The sequence below is a fragment of the Crinia signifera genome, chromosome 1 (assembly GCF_055691185.1).
Source record: "Crinia signifera chromosome 1, ASM5569118v1, whole genome shotgun sequence".
Taxonomy (NCBI): domain Eukaryota; kingdom Metazoa; phylum Chordata; class Amphibia; order Anura; family Myobatrachidae; genus Crinia; species Crinia signifera.
The window spans coordinates 354,803,382-354,826,468 of NC_139217.1; the positions used below are offsets into that span (position 1 = coordinate 354,803,382).

Genomic DNA, 23,087 nt, shown 5'->3' on the forward strand with positions numbered 1-23,087 from the left:
AATTACAGTGTACAATATAACTATTATGTTTGCAAAATAACATACTGCACTGCAGCTACCCAATATGCCCTGACAATACATTATTTACCGCGTGGTCGCTAAGGATGATCCCCTCAATGGTTTACATCAATGGCAGGTTACACCATTGATAAACATAAATTGATACAGCTGGCGGCAAATCTGCCCCTTATGACTAAGGGGCAGATTTATTAAGCTTGGAGAAGAGATAAACTGGAGATAAAGCGGAGAAAAGGTAAAAGGAGATAAAGCACAGCCAATCAACTGTGCTTGAAAAAGACAGTTGGGAGTTGATTGGCTGGTGCGTTATTTCCTTTTACCTTTTCTCCGCTTTATCTCCAGTTTATCTCTTCTCCAAGCTTAATAAATCTGCCCCTAATTCAGGGAACGAGGCAGAGGTATTTTGGGGGGGGTGTGTCCAGAGCAGAGCCAAGCACAATTCTCATGAAGGAAAAAGAATATTGCCAGGTCTCTATGTCATCAATAACACAGGACCATCAGAACTCTGCCATCAATGGCAATACTATTGATGGTTAACTGTCAATGGTGAGCCCTAATAAAGCCCCTACATGGGGAAATCAATAGTTTTGTGGGTACACACCAGAGCAATTCAATATTTCATGCGTATATAATCAGTGCATGCCATGTGTGCACGCCCGTTCGTACCATGTTTACCTGTGCAAAGAGGCTAAACCTGGCTAAAGATCTGGCTAAGGGGCTCAAACTCCTGTTTTAGAGCACAATCCACTGAGATTTCACACATTTCAGATCGCACTCTAGAGGCCTGCAGGCGAAAAATGCTCAACCAGACCTGCTGCATACACCCCTGAACATTGCAGCAATTGAAGTTATTTTCATTGACAGTAGAGAAAAGAAAAGAAGATGTAGCAGAACTGCCACTTACCTGTAAAGCTGATTAGGTTTGTGTGTTACAGCCTGTCTGTGCATTAGTGTAGGCCTCCACAACTAGTGATTGAAACTCTCACTGTTGTATATGTACAACAACTAAGAATATGGCTAGACTTGAGGCAGGTCTTGCAATTATTAAATAGTACACCTCAGGTAACTTTATAAGTTTGAGTTGAGTAATGGAATTAATCTTGCAATATTCTGCGACCAATAAATACAACATGGTTCTCTACTGGCCACAGCCCCCAATGGGATGGAGTTTACATCTCCGCGGATAGGATGTCGGCAGCCAGAATACCAAAGTACATCCCTGCCTAAGGGAAATTTCGCATGCTCCGTCTCCAGCCGGGCGGCGAAACCCCGCACAGCCAAAAGCCATGCCGCACACAGTAGTTAATAATGGACACGATTGTGTCCATTCAGACGGAACATCCACGGCCTGGCCGCCCAGTTGCAGCCGGATCCCACCACTGGAAAGGACGGCTGCCGGGCTGTGGCTATCCCCATCCCCTCCATTGTAAACTTCTCAGTGCGGCACGGCTTCTTGGCTGTGCGGGGATTCGCCGCCCGGCAGGAGCCGAAGCATGTGAAATAGCCCTAAGGGTGCAGGCATGGTTGGGATGTCCAGAAACTGATATGCAGTAAATCATGTGTATACAGTATAACTAACATTACCCCCTTTGTGCAAATCCCCTTTTGCATGGGTTGGGATCGTTTGGTCTACAGCATGTTGGTCAACACCACTAGGTTGACATGGGGAAAGGTCGACATGGGTCATATACAGTTGGTGTATGACTGTATATTAAGTATGTTTCCTGCAGTTCTGCAGTACTGTGTCATGTTTAGTAAGACTTAACAGAAGAGAACACACACAATTAAGGTATATCAATTCAAGATTATTATTTTTTTTTTTTTTGTAGTTAAATTTGAAAAACCAACTTGCCAAATCTCTCTAACATTTCTAAATGGTTACATAGTTACATAGGCTATACAACATAGGTTATGTAACATACAGTAGGTTACATAAGGCTGAATAAAGACTTGCGTACATCGAGTTCAACCTAGGTTTTAATAACTTATCCCTTGTTATATAGTATATTCTGATATTTTAAAAGACAGATTAGGGGGGGGGGGGGGGGGTTATTCTAGTTCACTCGCAAAGGCACAATCACTCTCTTATGGACAAAACCATGTGCACTGCAGGTGGGGCTGATGTAACAGATGCAGAGAGAGTTACATTTGGGTGAGTTATTTTGTTTCTGTGCAGGGTAAATACTGGCTGCTTTATTTTTACACTGCAATATAGATATCAGTTTGAAGTACAAACCCCACCCAAATCTAACTCTCTCTGCACATGTTACATCAGCCCCACCTGCAGTGCACATGGTTTTGTCTATAAGAGAGTGATTGTGCCTTTGCGAGTGAACTAGAATAACCCCCTAAGATTCTTATATGTACCCTTGGATGTTTTTAACCAATAAATGTTTGTCCAACCTTATTTTAAACATATTTATTGTGTCTGCCGACACCACTTCTCCAGGAAGAGAGTTCCATAGTTTAACTGCTCTGACCGTAAAGAAGTTATTGGTACAGTGAAATGAATAGCTCTGAGGGCAGGTTATGCTAATGCTACAATACCTTATAATCATCCTCTATTAATTCCTTTTAATTGCCCCCTAGCTGGCATAGCTGCGTCAAAAACAAAAATAGTTCCTTAAATAGCTCAACCTTGATGTCGCCTTGCCCTGTATGGGGACTGCGGCGTGCTTCTATATGATAGCATTGTTGACATATTGATAGGCATAGTTGACATATTGATAGGCATATTGAAGTCACAGCAGTGGTGATTTAAAATAAAATTAAGGAAAAATGGTTCAGGAGATTGCTTCATCGTAATGTCCATTTCACATTATGCCACATTCGGTAATGCTTTTTTCACTTTAAGCCACACACTGTTATGCCCATTTTACATGCAACACACCATAATGCAATTACACAATATGCCACACAGCGTAATGCTGATTTCACTGTATGCCACACCATAATGCCTATTACATATTATGCCTCACACCATTTTATGTCCCACACAAAAATGCCGCTCACAAATGATGCCCCACAGTATGGCTTCTAATTACTCATTGCCAGGGGTTTCATGGCAAAAGATGAATCTTTCTACATTTGCTCTTGGCGGCGCAAGTGTTCCCGGCGCTTCTGTATAGTGTTATACATGCAATGGCGTAATTATAATTTTTTTTCATTTTAGTACTACTTAAATGTAGACATATTTTAGAATTTGCTGAATTCTCCCCTACAATTTTATTTTTATTTTGTGTGAAATTCCTTTTTCTGTGTGTCAGAACAGCTTGGTGTACTCAGATGTATTTTTAAGCTTTAAAACGGAGGAGAGATAAGTTTAAATTGGCAACACATTGCTTAAATATATCTACCATGGTGAGTAGAGACAGATTTAGGAATTCATTATTCCCACACAGTTACCATATTATCTTATTTCCTCCGTCTCCATACGATCAGTTTTTCTCAAGGCTAAATACTCTGGAATCTGTAGCAATTTCAAGAATAAAGAAAGCACTATCTGTGTCTCTTACTCCTAAAATAATTTGCTTTGATACTTTGTCCTGCCATATTTCTTAGACCTTCCATATCAAGTGATTTACGCAAGTAGTGGGCACATTCTGCTGAAGCAGAATTATTTTTGAAACATGTTTATACTGTATGTCCTGGAAAAAAAATATTAAGCATTGTATTTTAACCTGTCCTCCTATTTTATTAAACACACACATAAATAGCATAAAGGTACACGGTACAATTGCTGGGTGTGATGAGATGCACGCTCCCGCACACATCTCATTGCACAGCTCGAAAATTATGTGCTGCACATACTTCTTGTACTAGATTGCATCTCATTGCATTGTAAAACGTATGCGATGTGATCTAGTTCAAATTGTAAACAAAAGGTGTATGGACACCTTAAGACAAAGGGCTGTGACCAACTGGCTACTGATGCAAAAAAAAAAAAAAAATACACATCTTTGCTCGGCCCGCTCGACCACATATCGGCAGGTGGGATTCAATGTTCCGCCTGCTGAATGCCCAAAAGGTGGCGTGGCCGTTCTGCCAACATGCCTGTTCAATGCTGTCAGGAAAGACAGCATTGAATTGGCACCAGCCTCTATTTCCCCCATTGGAAATAGCAGCGAGGGACTGCATATCCCCCATAGTCACCAATTAAAGTCTTGACCCTTTCATGCGGAATTGAAAGCAATTTTGGGGCCTGAAAATATAAGTGTCACAAACACAGTCTCGTAAACTCCCAATGCCCATGCTTAGGGATGCAATTTAATTATGGGCAGCAAGACTGCTTTCTAATGCTCTAGACAGCATTGTAATTTAACCCCTTGAGTGGTGGGTTTTGCTGGGGCAGGATAAACCTTCCAGGGCAAGTTTGTCCTGCCCCGAAAAACCCACCACATACGTGGGGCCCCCGCCCCTCACTTCTGGCGTTTGTACGACAGAGCTCCCCTGCCGTGGCCCCAGCCGCTAGTCACATTCACAGCAGTGACCACAGGTGGCAGGCTCGGGGATGTTCACGGCAGCTCGGGAGGATTCGGGCGCCTGAACTTCTGAGCGTCCCCCCGAACCTGCCGCCTTCGTCACTGCTATGAATGGCAGCTGGGGAAGCAGCAGGGGAGCGAAGGCGTACCACCCAAAAGGTTAATGAATACTATAAGTGCACAACATTAGCATTGCAGATTTTTGAATCCTAATAATTGTCCCTTATTGTTCCCTATGTAAATAACCATAGTGGAATTCTATTGAATAATTGTCATTGTAGTTACATTTATATTAGTATGCGTGTAAATGGAAACATACTGTAGGATACTTTTGTAAAACACCACTAACCCCCTGCAGTATAAATAGCTGACTAAAATTGCAGAACTTTAGTATGTATTATCTGTGCAGTAGGATCCCCACTATTTTGTGTAAAACAAGGCTGTAATCATATAATAGTTTCTGTCTATAAACTATAAAATAGGTGCATTTGTGAATCACTATGTTTTTTATAGGATATACGTGCAACAAATTATAGCAGCTAGATTCAGTTCCAATGGCGTTTAAATACCAGCAACCCTGATTTGAGTCCAAACTCGCTTTGAAATAGCTTGCTACCCTATGGGGCAGTGAGCACTTTTGTGGGAATTCTATCCGTCGTAAAAGTGCGTCCAGTTTTGAGATCAGTCGCACCTGCAAATTAATCACAGCTAATAGGATTCAACCAGCACCATTATATAAAAGCCAGCATTAATTCCGTAGCCAGAAAGAGGATGCAATTTAAGTCACCAGTTAACCACAGATATGATTTAATGTACTGTAAATGTATTGTGATATTACGATTAAGATAAAGTAGGTGTGTGAAGGGTAAAAAAAAAACCATACCAACATTTCTTACAGGTAACAGAATTTCAGTTCACTTGTACACACTAGTTTCTATTGTCACTTTAGATTTTGCTTAATAACTTATTCTAATTGAATTTCAATTTTATTAAAAATCTATAGATACCTAGTTGACTTCTGCAATTATTATTGTAATAGATAATCAGTCCATGTGTGTCCAATAGAGGACGAATGTGGTTACTTTTTCTCAATATACTGTATAATCAGGAACAGCATTTTAAAGCAGACAATTGTCCGAACCACTAATCAGAAAGATAACCCCCACAAAAGGGATGTCAGTTGGTTTCCTCACTCACAGATAGCGGAGATTTATATCAGCTGATAACAGGTAAAAAGTTCCTGTCCAACACTAAACTTTTGATGAGAAGTGAGCAGAGGACAGCTGCTCTAGCACCTGGCATTGGACAGAAGAGTGCCAGCCAGTGGTTAGTAAAGGCCCATACACACTAGATGATGTTGCTCACAATATCTTTCAGAAAGGGCTTTCTGAATGATATTGTGATCAATATCATCCAGTGTGTATGCGGTGCATCATTAACGATGCACACCCCCTCGCCTAACCATGTTCGGACGAGGGAGGACATAGTCAACGACTGTCATGCTGCAGCATGTCATTTCGCCACAGAGGTTGCCTCCCTCGTGTGCGGCATCGGCAAGTGTATACGCACGTGCAGATTTCGCACCCCCCCCTGCCGCTAATATCGGTGTTGGCAGGATCACTCTAACGCGTACGGCCAGACTTTTCTATTCCAGACTTTTCTCAGAAAATATACTAGTAAACAAAACTTGCCACTTAATAGGGTCAGCACATTATACTTGCATATTTCTCAGCATATAATGCTCCGAAAAGCCTGCTCATGTGCTGACTCCAGGGCCCGCCCTGCTACCAATGCTGCATTAGTAGGGTTGTAATTATATGGACATTTGTAATGGCAACAGGCAACTTGTTGACATTGTAAAAATATCAATAGATTAACACTGATATCGACATTAGTTAAGGTGCCCATCCATCAGTGGGCGCAATTCTTTCATCCACTGGAAGCGCCAGTCCACCCACAGGATGTTCCAATCAGCAGTCTCCGATGATCAAGATGGGTCAATAATGTATAACACCCATGATATGATCCTCTGGACTGTAAAAGTTAAGGCCCGTACACACGGGGCGATTTGGGGCTAGTTTCTAAGCGAACAGACTAGATCACGTGTGTCACCATCAACCGCAGGGATAGAATGTGCAAGCACTGTCTATAGGATTTAAACGGTGCTCTGCACAAATCACTCAGCACACAACGCAGCTGTGTAGTGATGTGTGCTGATCCGTGCTTAAGCATGTCGCTCAGCACTGGCTCCCTCGTCACCCTGTGTACAGGGCTTTTGGGTAAGTTATTTTGTTTCTGTGCAGGGTAAATACTGGCTACTTTATTTTAACATAAAGTTTGAAATTTAGATTTCAGTGTAATCTAGCCCAAATCTAACTCTCTCTACACATTGCATTTGCCCCACCTGCAGTGCACACGGTTTTGCCCATTTTGAGAACAAATTTGCCCTGCGATCAAGTCTGAAGTAGACTCAAGGTGAGTAATAGCTTAGCGACTGTTATTCAGGCAGCAGCAGAATAGGTCATTAAATATATTCAATTAATCACATAGAAAAACGTCAATGACATTTAATTTTACACAACAAATAAAGTTGCATCATATTGACAGTTTTGACTGATGCTTTTTGTTCCAGCCTCAATCCTCTGTAAATGACTTTGCCTCTACACTGCTTCGATAATGGGAAATGTAGACTGGGATATCCTGTTAACTACGCATTAGTATAATGATAGGTATTGTGTGAACAACACTCTATAATGAGCATACGTATGACATTAGCTTGTGGTGGCTATATGCCTTCTATTATGAAAATAAAGAAGGCAGCAAATTAAAGTGATTGCATAACCCAATTAGGACTAAGTTGCAGTGATATCCAACCAAGAAAAAAAAGGCAAGATTTTCTATGGAAGCAAATGGTAAAAGGTATGCTCTGCAATGTTTTTGAAACTTAAGACTTCTTTGGCAAAAACTGTTAAATGAAATATACTCTGCTTGTATTTAGTGTTCAATGGATGTCTTCTATAAAAGTACAATAAAGCCTTGTGTTCTATTTTCCCTTATAGATTATTATGACAACAATTTATTGACCAAACAAATAACGATTCAAATAGCGAATCATACAATGATTCAACTAATATCATATTACCATAAATACAAAAAATAAAAGCAATTCTGTACAGTCAAAAAATTGCTAGACGCTCCTGTACCGTTTCTATTGAGGTTTAATTAGAAAATAAACTTTTAAGCTCTCACTAAAGAGTATATTGCTTATACAAAGCTGTTCATCCATCTGATGAGTCTGAATGCTGATCAACACAGGCAACGGTCACGTATAGAACCAGATCTCACACTGCACTGCAGACAATGATGGTCCATATGGACCAATGGTGGTAATTGTAAGTTCCCAAGAATGGAACCAAATTGTTTCTAGTCACTGACAATGGTAATTAAGTTTCAGCAACGCTTCTGAGCATGTTCATTCTGTGAAAGGAAAAAGACAGAAGAGTAATAAGTATTATGTACAATAGCTGTAAACAAGACACAAATTGCTTTATAGGATAGAAAATCCATAAAACACTTCATTTGTAAAAGTCTCAAGAGCCTGTAAGACATCCTATATAAGGCGAATGCTGCTCATTGTGTCTATAGGGGGATTCAAGTGTTCTCTGCCCTAGGGGCCAGTAAATGTCATCCGACAGAGCAAGTCAAGCGTTGCTCTGTTCAGGTACGGACATTAAGGTTATATTGTTTCATAATTTTGATGGACTATAACTAGTTTAACCCCTTCCCGCCGCAGCATGTTTTTGCCTTCCTGACAGAGGCCTTTTTTTCAAATCTGACATGTATCACTTTAGTGGGGATAACTTTTTTTTGCTTTTACTTATCCCAGTGATTTTGAGATTGTTTTCCCGTGACACATTGTACTTTAAATTAGTGGTAAATTTTGGTCGATACAATTTTTTTTTTTTTTTGTGAAAAATACCAAAATGTCGTAAAAAAATGGAACATTTTGCTATTTGCAAAATGTTACATTTTCTGCTTGTGAGACAAATAATCATACCACTCAAAATAGTTAATAACTAACAAAGACCATATCTATACTTTATTAAAAAATCATTATTTTAACCTCCTTTAATTTTTTTGGACACTAGGGGGCAGCAGCGTCTAAATTTTACACTACACGCAGTTTAACGCTGGTTTTGGCTGTTCACTTTTGGACAGCCAATCGCAGCGATCGCCCAAGACGGGGGGCAACCCTGCCCCCCCTGGGCAATGAGGGAGGATGTCTGCTGTCAGGGACAGCAGACATCGTCCCTCTGTCACCGCGTCTGTAGACGCGGTGGCACTTTTAAGTCATGACGTATATATACGTCATGTGTCGGGAAGTACATCCCGGCCATGACGTATATATACGTCAAATGTCGGGAAGGGGTTAAGATCAAGCTGCAAGGAACTTCTTGAACCATGAGCAGCACACTGCAAAAATCTATGAAACGATAGGAGCGAGATGTACGAAGCCTTAAAAAAATAAATTGAAAATAAATAAAATGGAGAGTGATAAACCCGGTACTTGTGTAATATCTGGGGGCCCGGTTTTTTTCATTGTATCGCATCGCATGCAATATAGTGGCGTACAATTCATGCGATGCAATGCTTCATTGTAAAGACCCAATTTTTAATTGTATAGTCACCCATGGGTGATTTCATACCCCCACTATCCAATTATGCATGGAGTAGATTCTATAGTGTGGCGAGCGCAGCGAGCCCGAAGCGTGGCACGCGCAGCGCGCCCCGCAGAATACATGTAAAGTAATCCACGTCCGCTCGCCACACTATATAAAATCAACTCCATGCATAGTTGGATAGTGGGGGTATGAAATCACCCATGGGTGACTATACAATTAAAAATCTGGTCTTTACAATGAAAAATCGCATGGCATGCCTTAAGTAGTGGCATGCAATGATAAAATCGGGCGCCCAGATAATACAAAAGTACCATAAACCCAATCAGCTCCTAATGGTCATTTTTCAAACTCTAGTTGAAGAAAAAAAGTGGAATGAACTTGTGGCGCTAGAGGCTAGTAATTGGCTAAATAATGTTAATAAGTGATCAAATAAAATGAAACGCCTATTGTAAGGGTTTGGCTGTAGCAATCATGGATAGAACATTCACTTGTACACAGCGGCTTGAACACAATAGTTGCGTGTTGAGGGTGAGAAATCTGGAGGAAAAGGTTTTTTGTAACAAGCTGCGCAGGCAGGTGAATAAAAAAATAAAAAAAAAAAGTGGATAATTTCAGTCAAAGTATAAGAGACATAAACTAGGTGAGTGTAAAATCACAATTTAATAGACCAACTGATCCCACAATATGAATGAATACTATCACACTTAAAATTGCAGATAATAATACAATATGAAAATATTAGAAGATGAAAAGTCTGAATAAAATGGAGAGGAATATACCTCGAGTAGCAGGAAATTGATGAGATACCTCACAATGTATCTGGCATCGTCCCCGTAATCTGTCTGAACATTGATAATTTCCAATAATTGGTGGATATCCAAAATGCCTGTCCTGCAGTTGAGGGTTGTGTACAGTTGCACAACCCACAACTGCAGTGATTGAAATGACAATCTGTCCTTATGGTTAGAGGTAAAGTGCTGGCACTGTAGGGACAGCAGATGTGGCAGCTGGTAGCCGCAGACTGCAGAGGGCGAGGTGGCAGAAAAACGGGGCCAAGATGGTGGTGGTCTCTGGCTATTAGGCAGGTTGTTGCCAGGTCGCCAGTCATTTATAGGTGGTATATTCCTCTCCGTTTAATTCATATTTTTTTGTCTTATTATATTACTTTATTACAGTTTTTGGTACTTGTTTCCTAGCACGGCCACACCGATTTACATCGGGGTGGTCGTGTCGGAAAAATCGGGTCGATCACATCGCATGCGATTTGGTCGCATGCGATGTGATCGACGCGACCGACCGATTTTCGACCCGATTTTTTCATTGAATGAAATGTAAATCGGGTCCCTGGGACCCGATTTTACATTGGATTCAATGTAAAATATTCCCAACCCCCCCAAATTTGACGGCGTACACCCCACCCCACGATAGACACCAACCCGAAGCGTGGCGAGCGCAGCGAGCCCGCGAGGGGCGGCGGTGCGCGTCCTCCGACCTTTTCATTCCCCTACTATCCACGTCGGCGTGTAGTTGAGAATAGAATAGTGTGGCGAGCGCAGCGAGCCACCGAGCCCGAAGCGTGGCGAGCGCAGCGAGCCCCGCGAGGGGACGCGTATACCTGTGAAGGTATACGCGTCCGCTCGCCACGCTTCGGGCGCGGTGGCTCGCCACACTATTCTATTCTCAACTCCACGCCGACGTGGATAGTAGGGGAATGAAAAGGTCGGAGGACGCGCACCGCCGCCCCTCGCCACGCTTCGGGTTGGCGTCTATCGTGGGGTGACGACGGGGACATCTATAATGTGAAATGGGTCATATTGGCCCATTTCACATTTTTCACATTTTTTCAAGATTTCAATGTTAAAAAATATTTTAACATTAAAGCCTATGGAAAAATCGGGGGCATCGCGTCGGGACCAATGTTAATGGTCCCGACCGACGCGATGCCCCCGATATTTTACCTTTCCCGACACGATTTCAATGTTAAAATATTTTTTAACATTGAAGCCTATGGAAATATCGGGGGCATCGCGTCGGTCGCGTCGGGACCAATGTTAATGGTCCCGACCGACGCGATGCCCCCGATAGTGTGTCCTAGCCGGCAAAATGGACCTGATTTCAAAGGAAATCGGGTCCATCTTATGGATCGTGTACCTTAACTTAAAGGTACACGATCCATAAGATTGTGGCCGTGCTAGGAAACAAGTACCCAGTTTTTCTCAAACTCTGTCCTCAGGACACCTATACAGTTCACATTTTTCAGGTCAACCAGAGAAAGTGCACAGGTGTAGTGTTCCAGCTAGGTGTATTTTGCAGGGCGTGGTGCCCTACCCATTTTTTTTTACTCATTACCGCGCCATGCCCCTTTTAGAAATTGTATTCTGTGTCTTGTGCCTCCCTTGGCTGCTCTGATAGGCTGATAGTGGTCAGAGGAGGTCAGTGGTGAATGGCCTATCAGTGTGGCGGAGGGCGAGACGCATCTGGAAGAGCTAACATGCTGCTGAACTCAGCGCAGTGTGTAAGCTCTACCAGCCACATCCCGTCCCTGCCGCGCTGACAGGCTGCTCACCTCCTCTAAAGAGAGCCGACATGCCACTTGCCTCTACTGAGTGGTGTTTCAGCTCCTCAAGGTGTACCCTGCTGCTGCCACCCCCACCCTGCTGTAAGTTATTGGAAGGGAATACCTGCTCAGTGATAGGGAAGGGGGGTGAGAGTAAGAATGCCGGCCCTAAAAAAAATCCTAGAGTGAACACTACAGGTGTACTCATTACTCACTGACCCATTTTAAAAGATCCAATTATGGACAAACCATTTCACTTGCAATTCTGTGAGGAGACCTGCAAAACATGCACCGTGTGGGGTCCCGAGGACAGTTTGATAAAATGTGTCTGCCGTTTCCCAAGGTTACTCGGGATACGCTACTACTGGAGGTTAAGACTTTTTATAAGGTGTTCTGCACATCCAGCCTCCTTTCGTACTGCCCACGGCTCTGTGAAACCGGTCAGTGGTATTGACCTTTTTGCAGTCCTCAGGGTTTGAGCCATTGGACTCCGTTGAGGATAAGTTACTTACGTGGAAAGTGCTCATGCTTGTGGCCTTGGCTAGACAGGTCTCCGAATTGGGGGCTTTGTCGTGTAAGTCCTCCTATTTGAAGTTTTCGGAGGACAGAGCGGAGCTCCATTTTTGCCGAAGGTGGTTTCGGCATTTCACCTCTTAACCAGCCCCAGGCCTCACTGACTCCCCCCCCCCGCCAGCTCTCCCTCCAGCCAGGGGCCCTGGCACGCTGGAATCCCCAAGCCCCACAGCAGGATAGCCTCTGGATCTATCCAAGCTGACCCCTGTGTAACCTTTTAAACCCTGTACACATTGCATCAGTCATCTATGCATGTACAGATGAGGGAGCGGATCATTAAAGTGGGACGTGCAGCATGGACTCCCCCACCCCACCCCCACCCCCACCCCCACACGCACGCACGCACGCACGCACGTACGTGCACTTGCCAATACCGGCAGAGGGGATCATCATGTGTCTGTGTGTGCACAATTACAGTTTCTTTTTAAGATTGCAGTGAGGAATTAATCACCTTAACAACCCTCTGTAGCTGAGATAGCGCCTCCTCATATCTCTGCTCAAAATGCCTCAGGTTTTCACTCTTCACCAGCTGCTTCTGCAACTGTGGTACACCGGCCGCCTTCAGCATGTTTAGGTACTTCTGCTCCTGGGGAAAATACATGTAGGAATGGAATGATCAGACGCACCGTTACAGCATATAGGAAAGTGACAGTAGGTAGAAGCTCCAATATAATTAGGGCACAAGTCCCAGTCAGCTTTCTGTAGCACAGACTGACTTGCCAATGTTAGACATGAAATGTAGAGTGGTGCAGGGAAACGTGGGCTTCTTCCATGGAAAATATCACTTCCATTTGGAGTATAGCAGATAATCAAAGCTGTGTTAGGTTAATCACATGATTGTGTCACTAAAAAGGATTGTCTTGGTGTTCACTCTGGGGTAGGTAGGAAGGAAAGAAAGAACCATGCCACAAGTGCAAATACTGCCAGTATGGGGCTAGGATGATACCATATTGGGACATTACCTCACCAATCATTCTGCAATAACTCATATTTTATAAAAGGTTGACACCTTTATTATCCAGTGCCACAAGGTGCCTATGCCACCATACAGGGAATGATGATTCCTGAGTGAGAAGCATTAAGGCGGGGATGGCTATGGTAACCTCTAAACCTTCGTTTTAAAGTCCAAATGAATATTTATATTAATCTGTAATTAATTGACAATGCACTGGATGCTGAGGGTTGAATGTTAAAGTAAAAGTGTTCGTCAGTGTCCATGACGTACAAAATGCACCTATTATCATATGGCATATATATCTAGGAGCCATGACAAAAGTGTAGGAGCCAGACAAACTTAAGGGTGCTCCTACACGGTGCGATGTGGATGTGACAGGATGGGGAAGAGGTGAGTGAGAGGGGGAAGGTGACGGGGGGGGGGGGGGGGGGGAGAGGTGACAGTGCAAGGTGATACAGGGTGAAGTGCTAGACAGGGTGAGGTGCCAGGTGGCAAATGGGTAAGGTCATGGAGGGAGAGGTGACAAGGGGTTAGGTGAGAGGGGGTCAGGCAACAGGGGAGCGATAAAGAGGGTGAGGTGCTTGGTTGGGCAAAGGGGTGAGGTGATGGGGGGTTACTGGAGAGGGGGTGAGGCAACAGGGGGTGGTAGAGAGGGTGAGGTTCTGGAGGGGCGGTGATAAGGGGCAAGAGGGAGCGAGAGGATGGGGGTTAAGTGACAGGGGAAGAGTGAGTGAATGGGTGCTGAGGTGAGGCAAGTCTCACCAGCATCAGCAGGTCTCCTGGTTCCCAGCACCAGCCGCTGCTCGGCACTCGGGCCGTTGCTTGGCTTCTGCTGCTGGTCTGATTATCCACTGCTCCCGCGTGCTAGCCGCCGCCTTGCTTGGGGGGGATGCGCTGCCGGGGAGAGGGTCATGCAACGCTAGCCGCGGTGCACTGCTGCAGCTCTGAGGGGGGGGGGGGCTGTCTGTTAGGAGAGGGAGGGTGGGGGAGGTCAGGCAACGCTCTGTTAAGAAGTGGGGGGGGGGGGGGGGCGATGGGGGAGAGGGTTGGGCTGCCACTGCCGGCACTGCTGCTCAGTACTATAAGGGGGGGGCTCAGGCAACGCTGCCCTGTCTGTTGGGAGTGGGGTCGGGCAATGCTGGCTACAGTGTGCTGCTGCTCTCTTAGGAGGGGGGGTGTTTAGCTGCTGCTGCTCAGCTCTATTAGGAGGGGAAAACGCTGGCCCACGACCAGATTCTGCTACCTCCCTGGTCCGGTCGCCAGGAAGCAGAATCTGGTCACCATGGTGACTAGGATTTGTCGAGCCCTGTTTTACACTACTGAATTGACACAGTCCTGCCTTCCTATTATTGAGAGAGAGATATACACACACACACACACACACACACACATACTGTATACACGCGTTGGGCTCATATGATCTAGCTGAATGCAGTGAATAGTGACATTTACTGGCTTAGTGTAGACATTTCCCCTACCTGAATATTCAGAAGCATGGTGAATGCCAGACCTGCCTTCCCTGCGCGAGCTGTCCTTCCCACCCTGCATAAACAGAAACAACCAGCTGTAACCTATGACGGAACACCGGGCTGAAATTCCATTAATCACCACAGTAGATTAGTAATGTGAGATACAAAACCAGTAAGTTTGCAGGGCACACACTGGAAGGGAAAAAAGGTAGAGACCATGACACAAAGATGGATAATATCAGTCCTATACATGATAGATCACTGTAAACAAGGGATTGAAAGCTGTCATCTAAAACAGTATTTTGTGGCATTCACACACCTCCTATTCAATTAGAACAAAAAACTCACGATACATTTTCACCATAATGCAAATGGTAAATTACTGACATGGATTTCCATTAATAACAAAATTAAAAAGAGAACTATATAGAAAGTGTATGGGTCTGTGAGAATGGATGTAAGTCACACAGACCATCCACGCCTTCTATGGGCAGGTATACCTGTGGATGTATACTCTGATGTACTGTGGAGCATCATAGTTTATCACACATTTCACTTCCTTCGTGTCGATTCCTCTTGCAGTGGCATCTGTGCTTATTAACCTGTTAATGAGATTGCAGCAAGTACAAAAAAAGCATCAGCTAGCACTTGTGGCTGCAAACCAAAAACATACATACATTGTAGACTATTATCCTAAGGAAACTCTAAACATGGGCTTACGAAGGGCCGCGCCACACATAGCAAGGAGCCTGCACACAGACTCCTAAGCAGCCGCCCACACATTAGTGGCAGGGCGTCAGCTGCCGGGTCCTACCCCAGCACGCTGCGGTGGGACCAGATAGCAGGACTGCTGGATTTGAAGGCAATAGCAGAGAGCCGCACTGCTTAACACTAGAAATCCAGTCAGCAGAGTGTGACACCCTGCTCTGACTCCCCCCTCGCAGCCAAGCAGGTCGGGGCCCTAACACCTCACATTTTCTAGACCACCAAGCTTATGCACAGGTGTAGTCATTACTAAGTGCCACATATTCAAACATGTGCTGCATTCCTTCCTAACTGACACATTCTACAGATCCACAGGTGGTCTAGAAAACTAACTGGTCTAGATCTCTAATACTGGTTTAGCCACTCCTGAACTAAACTATACAGTAAATTGGAATTGGTGTCAAGAGTTATATTGATTGAAAACAATAATATATGTAAACCCTAAACAGTGTTAACCAGTACTATTTTTCTGTAAAAAAAAAAAAAAAAAAAAGATTCAGGAACTGTGTCTGGAGCTACGGTATTTAAGAAAATAAACAAAAAAACAACAACATTGATATATAGATAAAAATTTACTTTAGCAGCCCATACACGCTGCTATGAGGGCGTGCTTTCCATGCTGTACTAGCACAGATCACATTGCATTGCATGTGCATCAGTTGTGCATGCAATGCAATGTGATCCGTGCTAGTACAGCACGCCCACAAAGCAGCATGTATGGGCTGCTTTTCCCCTTACACATACATATGTATGAGTAACATTTGACTGTTTGTTGCTATAAGACATTGAGCACTGCACCCTAATTTAAACAATATATATAACTGCATAACAAAATATTGAAAATATGATCGAAGTAAAAGTAGTGAGAATGATGTGCCTCAATCATGGGACATTATTTCAACTCACAGCTGTAACTTTCCCTGCTCAAAGTCCTTCAGGGTCTTCCGCCTCTCCCCGGGGCTGAGACGGGAGGAAAACTCAGCCACAGTGATTCCCCCAAAAAGCTTTATGAGCAGGAACAAGCTGTGAAATACAAGCAATTACAAACTAAGTGACAGAGAGTGATAGTCATTTGTACTTTAAACAAAAACACGAATATGTAAAGGTCCGTACACACACGATTGAGGCCACTGGAACCCAGCACGGTTCCGGCATTGGAAAATGTATACACACTTGCCGATGCTGGCGGGAGAAATTTGCCAGCGGTGTGCTGAGAGCAGCAGCCATGTTGCATTCTGGAGCATGGCCCTCATTAACAATCAACTCCTTTATCTGTACACGCACAGACAATACAGGGGGTGGTTAATGACCAGTGGGAGCGCAATGCATCCATCGGTGGAGGCATACACACTGGGCGATTTAATTAGCGATATCACAAAGAAAGGCTGAAATAAGTGATATAGTAAGTAAGTAAGTTTTATTTATATAGCGCACTTTCTCCAACAGGACTCAAGGCGCTTTACAGACATTAAAAATAATGCACATACTGTAATACAAAGGGTTATCAGAATGAGCAACAATGGCAGTACAGATATACATCACACATACAGATATGCACTAGATGCATTCTAATGAGGGACATGGACAACATATATTTACTGAGCTGTACAGCATCCAGGCAGCCATTCAGCGGCGCCAGTTGGTGATTGCACCAGCCAGATAGGTAGACAAGTAAAACAGTACAGATATAGGACACGTACAGATATATATACTAGATGTACTCTATTGAACGACATGGACATGGGGAACATATATTTACTGAGCTGGACAGCACCCAGGCAGCGGCGCCACTTAGTGATTGCACCAGCCAGATCGGTAGCAAGTAAAAACGGTACAGATATAGGAAACTACAGGGGTGACATGGGGTACATATTTGGCTAGCAGCACAGATCCTAGGCAGACAGTAAAGAGAACAAGACATAACAGCAACAGAAGAACAAACACAGAGCACAATTAACGATACATTTCTTAGTACACAATACAGCTGAGATATAGGGAGGTGAGTAAGAAGAGATGCAGGTATAGATGGTAGGTGAGTAAGAGAGATGTAATTGAAATGCAAGAAGAGAACACTTATTATATCGCCCAGTGTGCAGGAAACAATTAATATTTTGAAAACAAAAGCGGAAGAACAAAACAATATAGAATGGTCTTTGGAACTGCTCCCAAAAAAGGAGGGGCTTTCCTGGTCATTGGTCACATAAGTACATCATCGCTTAGAAATCTCCAACCAGAAGGGAGACAATCTACTGCTAAAAGGTCCAGGGGGAAGTCACTCACCGGTGGGAAGACTCTCTGGAGTTGGTGAAGCAGAGGACACGGGAAAATCGCAGCGTGAGTAAGAAGTGGAGAAGGATGAGAGGCTTGGAGCTAAGTGTGCAGGGGATGTAATAGTGCTGAGGAAACAAACCAAAAATGGTTGTTGTTTTTTTTGGTGTTATTTTTACATCTTGCAGAGATCTTCTTTTGCACTGCAATTAGCAATACGATAACAATGCCCAGAGTAATTAACATTCACTTGGCACGTCTGAAAAATTTCAACTGCTTACCGTAAGGCCATCTGGTAGGGAATAGTTTCCAGAAGAAGGTGGCTCAGTCGTGGCATCAGCAGAGTCTAGTTGTGGCTGCCTGTATATGGATGTGAAGAGCCGGGGCTGGTACAGGCCCAGCTGCTGAAGCTTTTCTGGGTTATGTGTCAAAGTAGCAGAGAAAAGTAGTTTCTGCAATGGGACCTGACACTGGTAATAACTGCGGGATAAGAGTATTCTTCATATTAATATAATGACACATAGCAAATGTGGCTAAAATATGAATGACAAAACTACTGTAGTGTAGACAAAGCCAAATGATATAGAGGTAACCATGATTATGGATATAAGTGAGTTACTTTGCTGCTGTAGGCACTATAGGCTCCCTCCGAGTGAAGAGCATTCCGCTTGCTCCAGGATCCGTCTTGAACACTGCCTTAGTAACATGATTTAACCAGTCCTGGTTCACGCGATCTATCATACGATCGGCTTCATCAATAACCTGCATGAGGAATATGACAGCTGAGGTCACACAGGCACAAGAAATCTCCCAATAACTCCTTAATGACGAATAACATTAATCAGTGAAAACCAAGTTACCAAAAAGCGCAGATGCTTCAATGTGAAACCTTCGGTCTGCTGAATGTGATCAACAAGTCTCCCCGGGGTGCACACTAGTATGTCGGCCAAACTGGAGAACCCAGGCATCCTGGGAGTCAGACATGAGAGAAGAGATGATGAGAAATCAGCTATTAGACAATTCTATATAAAAAGAAAAACTGACATTATAGGTCTGAATGTCAATGAAATCATGTAAAAATAATAATAGCAGTAATATAAAAAAATAAAAACTCACTTTTTAATTACCAATGACTCTTGCTCATTGGAGAAAGATTTTTGCCCCGCTAATAAAACAACCTTCAGGCCGGTACCATCCACATAAATATTAAAAACCTTGCAGACCTGATGGGAAGAAAATATATGAGATAGTTGGGGAAAATATTAGCAGGTGTTGTAGATGTGCTAAATTTAGCCAGCTGGACATTTTATAATTACCTGCTGTGCCAGCTCTTTGGTGGGTAACATGACCAGAGCACGCACCTCACATACAACGCGCTGCAGCAGAGCCTGTAACCAGAGACAGAGATCCGGATAAGTGCTCAGGTGCTGAACACAAGTCACCAGTAAATGCTCTCAGAAATCTCACCTGCACTATGGGAACAACAAACGCCAAAGTCTTTCCACTGCCTGTGGGTGCAGAAACACAAATGTCCCTTGGGCGATATCCACCCTTCCCAAGAAGAAAACTGTGAGAGCAACTCTCCAAAATAGCTGGGATAACTTCTGCTTGAACTAAAGAACAAACATGGGTGAGCGTGTGTGGAAACTCTAACCAAGAAAACGCAAGAAATAAAGGAAAGGTGGATGGAAATTATTTTGCTACCTGGAAAGAAAGATTTCACTTTGTTGGCTTCCAATTTCTTAAGTAGTTTTGGGTGCAGACCAGGAAAGTCGTGAATGGGGACTAGGTTATCTTTAACACCTTTTTGCACTAGATTAGGATTTGTCAGCCACTGGGGTAGGACAGGCAGAACCTATACAAGAAAAGGTAAATAGATTTATTATAAAAACATACTAAGCTCAGTGCACAGTAGATGAACTGCATTGTATCACACAAGAGAATAAGGCCCTTATTCAGATCTGATCGCAGAACAAATTTGTTCTCAAAATGGGCAAAACCATGTGCACTGCAGGTGGGGCAGATGTAACATGTGCAGAGAGAGTTAAATTTGGGTGGGGTGTGTTGAAACTGAAATCTAAATTGCAGTGTAAAATAATGCAGCCATTATTTACCCAGCATAGAAACAAAATAACACACAAATAACTCTCTCTATACATGTTACATCTGCCCCACCTGCAGTGCACATGGTTTTGCCCATTATGAGAATAACTTTGTACTGCAATCAGATCTGAATAAGGGCCTAAGTGACGACACACAAGGACTTTACCTTCTGAACCGGTTTGGTCTCAAAGCCACCTAAAAGAATAGAGTTGGGATCTGAAGTAGCATCAGCTGTTACACTCTTCTGCTCCACATTCTCATCCTCACTTTGTGCGGCTTCTAAGCAAATGCTTTCTTCTTTTTCTTCTTGAACGACTTTCTTTTTGCGTGGTTTCTTTGCTTTCACCTCTACTGTCTCCTCATAAACCTCTGGGTCAGCATCATCAGGGGGATTCTCCACCTCAGCAGGTATCACCTCAACCTGACTGTTTTTGCGCTTCTTCGGTTTAACCTTAAGTTTTTTACTTGTAGCAGTAGCCCCTACCTCCTCTTCCTTTCTTGACGTAGGAGCCTCCTTTACCTTCTGCACCTTACCATGTAACTGCAGCTGCCGTTCTTTGGCTTCCTGAAGTAACTTCTCCAGCAAAGCTTTGGAGCGGTCTTCTGATGGATCCACCTCATCACCAAGGTACCTACAGTTAAGTGTTCAATGGTCCATTAATAAATAATTAAAGAGATTGAATAAAGAAGGTCTTACATTGAAACAAAGTGTCACTAAGAATATTTTTGGTGTGTTTTGGATATAAAAGAAAGTACATTATTGTACCAAAACAGCTAGTAAGATTAAATACATATTTTTTTTTTACAGTTATTCATATAGCGCAGGCATGTCCAACGTTGGCCCTCCAGATGTTGTGAAACTACACATCCCAGCATGCTTTGCAATAGTTTTAGCAGGTACTTATGTATTATCTGGACTCCCATGTTAAATGCACCCCATTTTTTCATACCCCTACTATCCAACTACGCATGGAGGTGATTTTATATAGTGTGGCGAGCGCAGCGAGCCACCGTGCCCGAAGCGTGGCGAGCCCCACGAGGGGACACGGTCTCATAAGAAAACCGGGAGCCCAGATATTACATAAGTACCTTTTAGCATTCTCTAATAGCAAAACTGTGGCAAAGCATGCTGGGATGTGTAGTTTCACAACATCTGGAGGGCCAATGTTGGACATGCCTGATATAGCGCACCCATATTCCACAGCACTTTACAGAGAATATTTGAACAGTCGTATCAAGAGTCTGTGTACAAATATAGCATCTGATACGCAGTGTGCGGACTGTCCGAAGGTAAGTACAGTGTTCCTCTACCACTCCTGCTGCATAAGAATAGGCCTCAGGAAGAAACTCCCACACTGACATGTCTACTTAACAGATGCAATGCTGTAATCACTGCTTCCCTAATGTTCATTATAGCACCCTGCACCTGTCAAGCCCTGTGCAGTTCCTCTTTCTTGCTTGGGGTGTCGCTCTCTGATGTGGTGTCTATCACATTGTGGGCCAGATGTACTAAGCTTGAAAAGTGATAAAATGCAGAGTGATAAACCACCAGCCAATCAGCTCCTACCTGTCATGTCACAGGCTGGATTTAAAAAATGACAGACAGAAGCTGATTGGTTGGTATCACTCTTTATTTTATCACTTTTCAAGGCTTAGTACATCTCGCCTGAAGGCCTGTACCTCAATACAGACCAGAGTGTACTAGAAGCACCAAAGCAGACAGTGACACCCCAGGCAGGAAAGGGGAACTGCACAGGTTGTAAAGGGCTCTAGAATGAAAAATACTTCCCCATGCAAAGTATTTTAATTTTGGAGTCTGTACTGCAGTGGTGCAGTTGCCACTGATGTCCCCCAATGGCCCAGGGATAGGACTGTCTTTAGATGGTCAATAGTAAATGAACAAAGCAATGGATGTAATCTATTGTACCTAGTGATGCCAATCCCAGAGCATTTATTTCAATCCTGGGGATTCCTGAGATTGGCATCACTAGGTACAATAGATTACATCCACACATAGAAGTGTCGATAGCTCACCATTAGGGTATTCATCCTCACCACTCGCCGCTTGCCTCTTCCCTGAGGGGAGGTGGAAACGGCGAATGTGGCCATTAAACCAGCGTGGCTCGCCACAGAATGTGGCGGACTCGCTGCATTTGCGGCAAACCTTGCAATTTAAGGGGATCCTCACCGGCCTCTCATGGCGAGGATCCCCCCCCCCTTTTTATGTAATTAATGTATATGTATTTTAATGCTATACATGCAGGATGACAGAAGACATAGTTAACAACCCGCAGAAGCACGTGTCATTAACGAGATACCATCCAGTGTGTACTGCGTACTACACACTAGACGTTATGTGCAACAATATTGTTAATATCAGTATTGTGCATTTCGTTACATCTAGTGTGTATGCAACTTTTGGTTTGGTGTTTGTTTTTTTTACACTTAAGACAGCAAAATCATATATGGTTATTTATATACAATACTACCAAATGCTGAAATGTTTACAATATAAACAAATTTAAAACTCTGATCTTTTACATCAGTAAAGAGAGAAATAGTTATGCTGCAGTTCATAGTCTGCTCACTGGCAGCATTTGTGCTCCCTGCATGGGATGTGCAGGAGAGTAGGGAGACCGGGGAGGGTGGCAGCAGAATGCGACGCACACACATAATAGGCAGCCACTGCCAGTGCCAGCATATTCCGGGCGAAGGACTCTAAACACTGGCAATGGCTCCCATTGGAGAGCACTGCGGCTTAACCCCTGCTCCTCCAGCACAACACGTGGGAGCGTCGCATCGCTAGGACTGACAGCTGGGCACCTCCATGCGACTCCCTGCTTCCAGTGTGGATGGAATCCGCAACCTGCACGCTAGCCTCCCGCTGCGGTCGAGTCCCTCTGTGCCCCAACTTTACTAATATCATGGCTTCCCCTAGAAATCACCCACCTTCCCATGTTATGCAGGCCTCCTCCACCGTGCGCCGGCACGCTCTCCCCGCCGGGATTCCTGGTATTACCGGTCTGCTTCATGGACATGACGGTCCAATAAACAGCCGGAGCTCACAGCAGCTGGCGGCCCGGGGAAAAGGCACTCAGCGGCTTCTCCTCCCGGCAACACAACGTGGTTTATAAAAAAAAAAAGTTGTACTAACAGGATAATCAGAGCAGTGACGGCGGCCTGCAGTTCCCCTCCGGGACACTAGATGGCATGGCT

At 43.9% G+C, this 23,087-nt stretch overlaps 1 protein-coding gene across 2 annotated transcripts in view; it reads right to left on the reverse strand.

The window, feature by feature from the left end:
* DDX51 (DEAD-box helicase 51) overlaps positions 1-23,087 on the reverse strand; it is a 92,676-nt gene extending 69,589 nt beyond the window's left edge. Inside the window, exons 1-15 of one of the 2 annotated variants that reach the window (XM_083148624.1) lie at positions 22,821-23,087; positions 20,038-20,503; positions 19,473-19,623; positions 19,236-19,381; positions 19,085-19,156; positions 18,885-18,991; positions 18,629-18,737; positions 18,388-18,530; positions 18,050-18,248; positions 17,781-17,896; positions 16,407-16,523; positions 15,236-15,337; positions 14,745-14,808; positions 12,763-12,897; positions 7,935-7,976 (exon numbers count right to left, since the gene is read on the reverse strand). In XM_083148624.1, the coding sequence (XP_083004750.1) occupies positions 7,950-7,976; positions 12,763-12,897; positions 14,745-14,808; positions 15,236-15,337; positions 16,407-16,523; positions 17,781-17,896; positions 18,050-18,248; positions 18,388-18,530; positions 18,629-18,737; positions 18,885-18,991; positions 19,085-19,156; positions 19,236-19,381; positions 19,473-19,623; positions 20,038-20,503; positions 22,821-22,909 (2,043 nt within the window). In that variant the 5' untranslated portion in view covers positions 22,910-23,087 and the 3' untranslated portion in view covers positions 7,935-7,949. Of the gene's footprint in view, positions 1-7,699; positions 7,977-12,762; positions 12,898-14,744; positions 14,809-15,235; positions 15,338-16,406; positions 16,524-17,780; positions 17,897-18,049; positions 18,249-18,387; positions 18,531-18,628; positions 18,738-18,884; positions 18,992-19,084; positions 19,157-19,235; positions 19,382-19,472; positions 19,624-20,037; positions 20,504-22,820 lie in introns of those variants that run through there. The other variant, XM_083148615.1, reaches the window with a different exon arrangement.